General features: G+C 39.8%; 1 protein-coding gene across 1 annotated transcript; it reads right to left on the bottom strand.

Annotated features, from left to right (window-relative positions):
- Positions 1-2,574: 2,574 nt before the first annotated feature.
- Positions 2,575-7,392, bottom strand: slitrk1 (SLIT and NTRK like family member 1). Its single transcript, XM_084106906.1, has 2 exons — positions 7,113-7,392; positions 2,575-6,814 (listed from the first exon to the last, which is right to left on the bottom strand). Exons 1-2 carry the CDS (start codon positions 7,119-7,121, stop codon positions 4,754-4,756), a joined length of 2,070 nt encoding a protein of 689 aa, XP_083963032.1. The 5' UTR covers positions 7,122-7,392; the 3' UTR covers positions 2,575-4,753.
- Between the last annotated feature and the right edge of the window lie 3,127 nt (positions 7,393-10,519).

Below are 10,519 nucleotides of genomic sequence, written 5' to 3' on the forward strand. Positions count from 1 at the left end.
CCCATACAATGTATTGTTGGTTATTGCCACAAATATACCCGTGCGACTTGTGACTGGTTCTGTGGTCACATTTAGGATTCTTTGATTAATATAAAGTTCAATTGAACAGCATTTATTTAAAATGAAAATCTTTTGTAACATAATAAATGTCTTTTGATAAATGTAATGCATTCTTGCTGAATTAAAGTACTAATTTGGCATCTTCAAATAAATTATATCTGGCAACCACAATGTGAAACCTAACAAAGTTTTTTTTTTTTTTGGTAGTAAAATGCTTTGCTTGAAAAGTGTGCTCATGCCATCTTTAAAATGAATGACACATGGTTTGTTATTTTGTTTTTGTTTTTTTCATAATTTTAAGCCTCAAGCGTCTTGATGTCTAAAACAGCCTGTTCTGACAAGCTGAGAGTAAAAAGCAAACAGTCCAAACAGTCATCAAAATAAAACAAATAAATAAAAACAGATTGCACAAAATACCCCCTAATATCCTTCACCATTAGATCTGTCACAATCAAAGCAAATCAAGCTAATAGCACTTTGATGTTCTGCAATTTCATCTGAAGATTACAACCTTGGCCTACTTGAGACAGCAACTTTGAACAGTTCTGCTAATTCGAAAAACTCAGAAGCAGAAATGGTGTTAGCGTGCACCGAGTTACCTCTGGGCCGCTTGCCAAGCGTGTTTCTCAAAATTCAAGGAGGGTTAGGAAGCATCACAGCACCTCCATGAGTCCTAAACTCCTCACACTGGCATGTAGGCCACGCTTCTTTGATTTAACACGTTTATTCACCACATTACGTGCCAATTATTTCTTCCCAGGTGAAGGAAGGGGGCTATAAATCTCGCTTGCCATTGAACAAAGAGAATGAGAGGGGAACACAGACACAAAACCTGTTAAAGGATGTATGAGAAGAGGACATGACTGAAAGGAAATTATGGGTGCCACGAGGGAATCAGGGGTTCAGGTTCTCACAGGAGGTGATGGGTCGTAATTTGTTAAGATGGGGAAATCGTGAAACCACAGAGACCAGCGTTGTTGAGCCAACTGCCATCCCTGGAGAGAACAAGGAGGACTAGTGTTGATTAACCAGCTTGGCAGAGAACAACATTCAACCAGTGCTGAGGATCACCAGAGTGGATATCTTTATCCAAGTAATTCTTGGCAAGATTACATTATTTCAGAGAATTAACAAGAATCCGGCTGCAGATGCGGATACAGCTGTGGAAATTTGCATACTGACAATCAGATCTCCGCCGGTCGGAATGATCAGATATCATAATTAAGAAGAGGACGCTTTTTTGTCGCAGCTTTGAAGCTTTTACTGTCTAATTGTTTTGAAGATATTCTGGGTTAAATACATGTTACGTTTTACTGACAGCATCTATTGCATTACCATAATAATTTCTACTTGGCTTGTAAAAACAAGCAAACGAGCGCACCAATGCATTCACAATAGAAGCCAGTGTTAAAGCTTAACATATTTAACCAGGAAAATCCCTTTATATTTGACTCACTTCATCCACAGTTTAAACCCAGAAAAAAACAGCATTGGGGCCTCAAAAAACATATATACTAAACATAACTTTAAAATGACTTTGAACATCTTCCCTTTTAGGTTTGTTTCTGCGAGTCTTTTTCCAAACAGAGATGATGAAAATGTTGCCTTAAGAGTATGACCTAAATTTCACATCAAACAAATATGCAAAACAACACTGCAATACTCTCAGAAATGCCAGTTTGAATATTCCCATGCACAAGAGTTATGCTTCCGATTTCTTGTTTTTATTTATTTAATAAAGACCTTCAATTTCACCATGGCTTTATGTCACATGGGTCATTCCTGTTATGCAGGATATGTTATGTTATATATCTTAATACACCGCATAACATATTAAATTAACAGTTTTCTTGAGAATATCAATTTCATTGAACATCAGTTGATTGATTTGTCCAACGCCCTCAATATTATCTTCCATTTGTCTTTTGCAATCTGTTAACAACAACAAAAACAACACAAACATCAGTAGCTATAGATTTGATGAATTCTGTGATGTTTTCTGGCTTGTCTCAATCATACCATTGTTTCATTAAATTATAGCAACTTACATTGCATTAATGCATTCAAGGTACAGTATACACTATCATTTCATGCATTTTTTAGAAATCAAACCCATGACCTTGTCGTTGCTATAGTGCTTTTCTCTACAGTTTGAGCCACATACATTTTTCTGAAAGACTAATGGACATTTTTATAGAATAGATTACACCATAAGCATTAATTTTGGACATACTACATAACAGGAATGACCCATCTACATTTAGTTGACCTGTTGAGAGGAGAATCCATTCAATATCTCTGTGAGCATGGTTAATTTGATAACACCATAAAGCACCTTTCATTTTTAAAAGCCTGTAAAGCAGTATCGCTTCATATAAACCATGTCGACCAGTGATTATTATATTGCACTACATAATTCTGAGAGTTTCATACCCAAAATGTGAACAAGTATAACAGAGGTTTGTAAAAAGAGGAAATTTTAGATTCACAAACAAACAAATATACCACGGTAACTTCACTCAACCTCCACCACATTTTATTTAACAAAATAGAAGCAGATCAAATGTAGCAAAGCATATAAATGTAACTGAGACAAACTCTTGGGAAAATGCACCAAATAATAGATAAGCCAGAATGTGGTACAGTCTTTCACAGTGGAGCGACAAATAATTACCATGACATAGAGAAGAAGAAGGAGATGCCTTGATTGACAGCCAGAACTGGTATAACAGAAATAATAGATCAGAAGGGTCACCCTGCAATTCCGGGTTGGAATGGGGGGAGTACGGATGTTGTTGTTTTTTTATGTGCGTATGTGCAGCGTGAGTCACAACACACATCTCTCTGAAAGCTCTGAATCTACATTAGAGTAAAACCATTGCAATATGACAGGAATCCCGTTGGGACGTTCTGCTGGACTGCAATTCGACCGACTTTGTTTTGTGCAACCAAAATCAAATTGACAGGAAAGAGAGAAAAGCATCTCCCATTGCCAATGTCTTCCACACTTGGCTGCTGGATGGACATTTATTTTGTTTCTTATTGTATTATAAAAAAAAGAAAAAAAAAAAGACTCACAACTAGGGCCAAGAGCTTTAACATGAAGGGAAAAAAGTAAGCTACAAAGTCTATGGTTTTCAGACTATGGAAATTGATGGCTGGTTATACCTTAGCTTTTTAACCATTCTTTATTTATGTTGTTTTGTTGTAAAATCATTACAGTGATACAAACTCAACCTCAAAAACATCAGCAGTGACATTTAAATGCTAGCAGTAAGATGCATGGCACTGCGCTCTACATCTCGTTTGTAAAAATGGCATTTTGGAAACAGCGTTCAACTCGTGTTCTTCACTACTGAATCTGATCCCGCACTTCTCTCTGAGTATTAGCCATCACAGTGACACACTTAGGCCTAGTTATGTTGATAATGTGAATGCTGGTTCGCCTACACATTCCAGTGAACTTCAGCTCCCAGCATGGTTTCATACGCTTGAGAGGCAACAGCGACATCTAGAGGCGGCTATTCCTTCTACGGCTGCTGTGATGACATCAGTCAAATGCACAGACATGCCTCTGTTCTGCTTCTCATATATATTTACACATTTTCATCCACTTTATAAGACGTATTGAAGTAGCCAACGCCGTAATATTCCTTTCTCGTATTTGGACAAAATAGATGGCTTTACAAAAGCTCACAATACTTACAGTGAATAATAGGCTTTTGTGAAGGAATACTTCATCCCCTAAAAAGAATAATAATAATTAATAATAATAATAAATAAAAATAAAGGCATCTTAGTCTATGTGCACTCTATAGACGGATCAAAATCTGAAACCCCCTCACTTTTCAAAAAGAAAAAAACCCTCCCCTTGCGTCGTCCTTCTACCCTCACACTGTATCGACACACAAGATCATGAACCACCGGAGCTACATTGAATTTTCGCAGCATAAGCATGTCAGTGACTTGAATCGATCATGCTTATCCGCATCCCAAACATGTCAACAGTTGGCACACTATAAGATAAACACATTTTACATTCATAAAGGAGATGACTGGGCAGATACATGAGAAATCTGCAAAAAAGAAAAAAAAAAAGTATAAATAATCCCAATATCAACCAATCAACTGATAAAACGGAAAGTACATGCATTTACAACTCGTAATTTCCACCTTTCGATCTGTCTGCCTTTGAGAAAGAGAAATCAAACAGCAAATACAAATTCTAACTGACAAAAAATAGAAGAAATGGCACTTTTAATATAGTCATATATAGTTTTATATTTATATATATATTTATATTGATAACACGAAAGAAGGGTCGCGTTGGCTTCCTTGTTACTATGGTAATGGTTCCCAGTGTGTGTTGAGACCATGCGAATCATGCAGATATGTTACAGTCCGTTATTTACATTACATTCATGCGTTCGTGCACCGTTCCCACGTCCTCTTTTGAGCGTGTTTGCAGTCTGAGCTGGGAGGAGAGAGAAAGAGAGAGGCTCTATACATATATAACAGTGGGGGCCCCATTGCAGTGTTTCATGGATGCCATACTCAACTGAAGCAACAAAAAATAGGCTATTTTTCCCACAGAGGTGAGTCAGAGGTCTAGTGTTTGTGTGTTGCCTTCCATTGTCACTGCAACATACGAAACGCAGTACGTCCTTTTGCTCGCTCGGGTCTCTGGTATGCATCATTTGTCGGAGAGAGAGTGGGCACCACAGTCGAAACCTCTGTGTGGCGCGTCTGCATGATAAGCTCCGCTGTGCCAATAGGACGAGTCGCAAACTGTCTGTAAAGAATTGATTTCTGACGCAGATGAGTTGCCGTCTCTCCGTTTCGATCTCTTTCGATTGCGCAGGATAAAGACCAGCATTCCCACCACGGTGAAGGCAGACGTCACGAAAACCAGCAGCAGACCAGGCACGAGCACTGATATTGACACTCTGCTGGGCTCCAGGTAGGAGTTGGGCCGCGTCCCTGTGTCTGCTGGTAAAGTGCTGTTTTTGGACAGGGAGGTGGGGGAGATCTTCTCGTAGAGCTGAGGGCACATAAGATCATTCCTGATTCGCCGGAAGTCCCTCTTCCAGAACTCCTCGGGGGACTCGCATTTGAGATCGCTCACGATGACGTCTGCCCCGAGTTTGTCTGTCCACTGTTTGAAGGGGACGATGTTGCACGAGCAATCCCAGGGGTTCCCGTGCAAATCAATCTGAATAATGGAGTTGAGTTGGTCTAAGACACCTGGCACAGGGAGATATGTGAAATAATTGTTATGCAAGCTTATTTTAGATAAAGAAACCCCCAAGAACGCATCCACAGGTAAAGCTTTGAGCAGGTTGTTGTTGAGGAAGAGCACCCTCAAGTTGGGTATCGGGCTGAAGGTGCCCGGCATTATGAGCTGGATGTCATTATATTCCAAACTGAGATACTCCAGGTTCTGAAGTCCGATGAACATCTCCGCCATTAAAGTATCCAAGTAGTTCTTGTCCATGTAGAGCCACCTCAACTCGGTCAGATTATGAAAAGTGCCGTTTTCGATCATTTTTATGTTATTCCCCCCCAAATCGAGTAAATTCAAGCTATGATAGCCTCTGAGCTGGTTCCTTCTGACGGTATGAATGTTGTTGTCGCGCAGATTTAACTCTTGCGCGCTCAGGGGTTTGGGTTTGAGATTAGCCACGGTTTCTATCTTCCTGCCTTCGCAGTTAACCCCAAGCCCTTGTCTAGCTCCTATAAGCTTACAACTACAAGACTGAGGGCAGGACGAATTAGCTGGCAGCTCTCTTTCAATGGTGCCGGTTGCCATGGCTGTGGGCTTAATCTTCAACTGCCAATTTTCCCTGGCTTTCGGACGCCCCTTGTTATGCCCTCCCCCAGCGTTATGGGACTCCGTCACCCCGCTCGTTTTAGAGGGTGTAGGATGGGGGCCGCGATTAGGGGTCTCGTCCTGAGTGGGAGGCGCCACCAGGCTGGAATCCATACCACTCTTTGAAGGGCACAGCTCCGTCTCGGCTGTTTCGTTCAGGTCATTCCCTTGCAGCCGAGTAGGCGCCTCACAAATAACCCTTCCGATGAGAGCGTTTTGCGGGATGTTCTCCAGCCATTCCTTTAGGGAAACCAGGTCGCAGTTGCAATCCCATGGGTTGTCCTCCAGTAAAACCTCCACAATGCCAGGTATCTGCTCTAGAATCCCTTCGTAAGGCAACGTTTTTATTCGGTTCCCTCTCAGATCGAGGTGCGTGATGGGAACGTTCTGAAACACGTTGATGGGAAGAGCGCTAATAAGGTTGTCGTTTAAGATTAAAACTTCGAGCTTACTCAAGTCCCTGAACACAGACGGGTCGATGTCCCTCAGAAGGTTGAAGTCAGCTTGGAGGTACTCCAGGTCGTCTAAACCGAGAAACGTACTCTTTTTGAAAGACCTGATCTTGTTGTTATTGATGTGCAGCCGTTTCACAAGCTGCAGTCCCAGGAAAGCGCCCGGCACAATGTCGTGCAAGCCATTGTTCTCCAAATGCAAGCTCACGGCATTGTAAAAGTTAGCAAACTCGTTAGGGAACAGTCTGGATAAAGAATTCCCGTGAAGCAGGAGGTGGTAAAACTGGGAGCTCGGACCTGTCAAATGGTGCAGGTTTGTGAAGCTCTTTTTCTCACAGTCAATGTGCAAATCACCTTCTATTGCATTGCAGGAGCAGATCTGCTCCTTACAGACGTCCCTTGTAACATTCCCGATAGCTACACAAAGAGCCGCCTTCAGCAACACAATCCAAAGCAGCATTTTCAATACGACACAATCATCCCCGACATCAAGACATGAATACAATCAGCAAGAGGGCGAGAAATGAGATATATCTCCAGTCTAAAAAAGCAGGGGACACTCTGTGATTATATCCATGCTCAGCTCGCTATGTCCAGATTGGGAAAAATCGACAGCAAGAAGCTTCTTTTGTATCACCTCCCCATCGCATGCTCTTTAAAACAATATTAAAGCCTACAGAATGACACCTTCAACTCAATTATTTGGCTTTTCGGGCTCGCAAATCACTGACCTTGTGCATTTCTCACATATCCACGGCGCGGGAGCTGTTCTTTCTCCCGTGGTGCTGAAATCACACCGAACACATCTCAATGCATCGCCATAAGATTAATCCGAGATTCTTACATCTTTAGCATCCTTCCTCGGATTCCGGCAGCTTCGTTCAACGCTTTTGCATCACAAAGACGGCTGCTGAGAGATTCTGGACTTTTCAGCCCGGTGTTCACTGGCAGATCTAACACCCTCTGCTGAGCTGCAAAGGCAAAAATCCATCGGATGAGGGAATGCTTGCTCGCGCGGGGGGGAAAAAACAGTCCACATACAGGGCAAGTGTTGGAAATGTCCACAAAAATCGCCGTCGAAGGGTTTAGATTGGTTTCATTCCAGGATGGTTTTCTCCTCTCTAACAACGCCGACAGCTTTCGTAAAGCCACTCCGTTTCCCCCATCCAAATGGCTTTAAAGCACGCGGCATTTCCAGAGTCCTCACAGACGATATTCCTGTTTTAGATAGGAAAAGAAAAAGAAAAGCTCAAGTATTCCACAAAGCACAGGTGTTGTTCGCGTGAAGGTTGTTTCTTTTTCTTCGCTGTGTGAGAGAGTATATGTGTGTGTGTGTGGAGGAGGAACTGCAGTTGAATGCGGTAAAATAATTAACTACTCGACGTGCATGCAACAGTGCGAGCGGTGTGCTGAGCTTCTCCTATTACTGTCACAACAAACACTGCGTCAAGACTATAGGAACTATGCGCACATACTCTACGTCACAGCCCTTAAGACATGCGATTTGAATGATAAGTGCATTTCAACAGGAACACTGGGTATTCCCTTTTCCATCAGCCTGCATTGTTTGTTTTTTTCATCCTGGCAGAGGACCAACGCATCCAATCTCTGACTGTTAGAACAAGTGTGGATTGATTGAAACTCAATGCATATATTACATATATGGACAAGCGTGTCTCTGACATCACACACACACACACACACACACACACACACACACAAATAAAATAAATCTGGTTTGTAAAACAAGCAGATAACGCGTGCTTGTGTGTCTACTACCCTGTGTGTGATTGTTTGCGATTTTATAATAATTTGCAAACACTTCACTGGCAAATACATGAAAGTACAAGCCTTTCTGACTCAAAACGCTATAGCATCACGATTCAGTCGCTGGTCTCTTAACCGAAAACTGCTTCGTATCCGAGGTGTGCCTGCCTCCGACGCAATCAATCAATAAATCACTATTCTCCATTTAAAGTTGAGAGATGATGCATGCAAAGGGTTTGCTTTGATTTCTTATGAAGGAAAAATGGATGTTTCCGTCACTGGCCGTTAAAAAAAAAAAATACAGTGTGTATAGCCTATTCAATAAAATGATGGGCAAACGATTACAAGCAATATTATTAATTAAATGCAGCTATTTTTAGAACTGGGTATCAATCAAATGAGCTCATTAAAAGCGAATCATTCATAATAAGTAACTGCAAACAGATTATATGGAGAGAGAAATAGTTAACCCTCTGATGCACTATTCCATTCCATGAATGGAAGAAAGAAAATATATTTGTTATTTTTACATAACATATATATAATATATTACATAACAAGTCAAATTTACAGTTCAAAAAAGTTTCTGTATAACAGATTTAAAAATATATAGTTTTTGGTTTCTGTAGTTCATCACTGTTCCTTCATGAGACTAAAATAATACTATAATCATTTACTAATTAACACGGAACGCTAAAACACAGTCTAATGCACAATCATATCAAAAATAAGATGAATAAGAAGAAAAAATAACTTTTAAAAAGCCTACAAAAAAGCAGCACAACTGCTTTCAACATTGATATTAATAATAAGAAATATTTCTTGAGCATATTAGAATGATTTCTGAATGACACTTTAAAATATATTAAAAAAAAATGTCTTTTAATTTGTAATAATATTTCACAATATTACTGTTTTCACTGTATTTTTTATTAAATGCAGCCTGATACTTTAATCCAAGAGCGATTAAGTAGCTATATGTCAGAATGTGTGTTGTGAGATATTATGGATTACTATGGATACTGTGTCATCAAATTTCATCTTGTGCCATGTAAACAAAGTGGTCATTCAATAATACGGCTAAAAACAAGTATGTCATTTTAAATCCTAAAGAATCAGTTTCATGCTCAAGTGAATGCTATGTAGATGTAACTCCAATACAGTGTTCATTTGTAGTTTATAGTAAACAACATTTTCTTCACTTATGCACACACATGCATCTCCATAGCATGTGCACACAGAAGCAACTGTCATAAATCATACCGAAGTGCAGTATGGCAGCCTAGCTTGCTGCTTATTGTTGATCTTATGTCAATATTGTGTGGATGTGCACAGTTCAAAACAATGCTAGTGGTTCAGACATGACCATCTCCAACTCCCTTTGGCCTAATAGTCTAGACGCTGCTGTCTTCCCCATCACAAGGGCCCACAAATTTGGGAAGAATTGTTGTGTAGTTCACTTCTGTGTAGCAGACCAAAGAAAGATGTTCATTGTTTGGAAAGGAGAAGAAGCTGTAGGGACACTTAGTTTGAAAGGGAGCCAAACCCAGTGCTGTGCAAATAAAAGTTACCGTATTTTCTCTTTACTTTACTCTACTTTAGAGTTTCAATCTCCCTCATTCTGTTTACTAGTAGCAAATAATAAAGTTTTTAAAAAAAAAATAGAGCCGTAAAAACTGCTTTGAAAGAGATATTCTGTTGAGTCATAGTTCATCTTGTTTTCAGTTTTATGTTTGAATAATACGTGCAACATACATTCTCAATGTCAAGCAGTCACGATGCAGAACTCATTATAAATAATGGCTTAAAATTCTCTGATGGATACTATGCAATACATTTTAAATATATATATATATACAGTATATTTCTTTTTTGTGTGTGTGTGAATATTGTTGGATTTGTGACATCACACAGGCAAGTGCATTTGCATATGACTTCCTCCAGTGCAAGACAATGACAAATAGTTATACATCATCGCACCATAGGCCCTGCCTACTGACAGAAGCTGCATCACAAACCCCAAGTAAAGGATATTTGTGTGTGTGTGTGTGTGTGTGTGTGTGTGTGTGTGTGTGTGTATGTGTGTGTGTGTGTGTGTGTGTGTGTGTGTACGTGTATTTGTGCAAAACAAATAAAAAAATAAATAGGAATATTGAAATAAAAAGGCATATCTATCTATCTATCTATCGATCTATCGATATATAGGTACAGTGGGGAGAACAAGTATTTGATACACTGCCGATTTTGCAGGTTTTCCTACTTACAAAGCATGTAGAAGTCTGTAATTTTTATCATAGGTACACTTCAACTGTGAGAGACGGAATCTAAAACAAAAATCCAGAAACTCACATTGTATGATTTTTAGGTAATT

The sequence above is a fragment of the Abramis brama genome (assembly GCF_963993115.1).
Source record: "Abramis brama genome assembly, chromosome: 2".
Lineage (NCBI taxonomy): Eukaryota > Metazoa > Chordata > Actinopteri > Cypriniformes > Leuciscidae > Abramis > Abramis brama.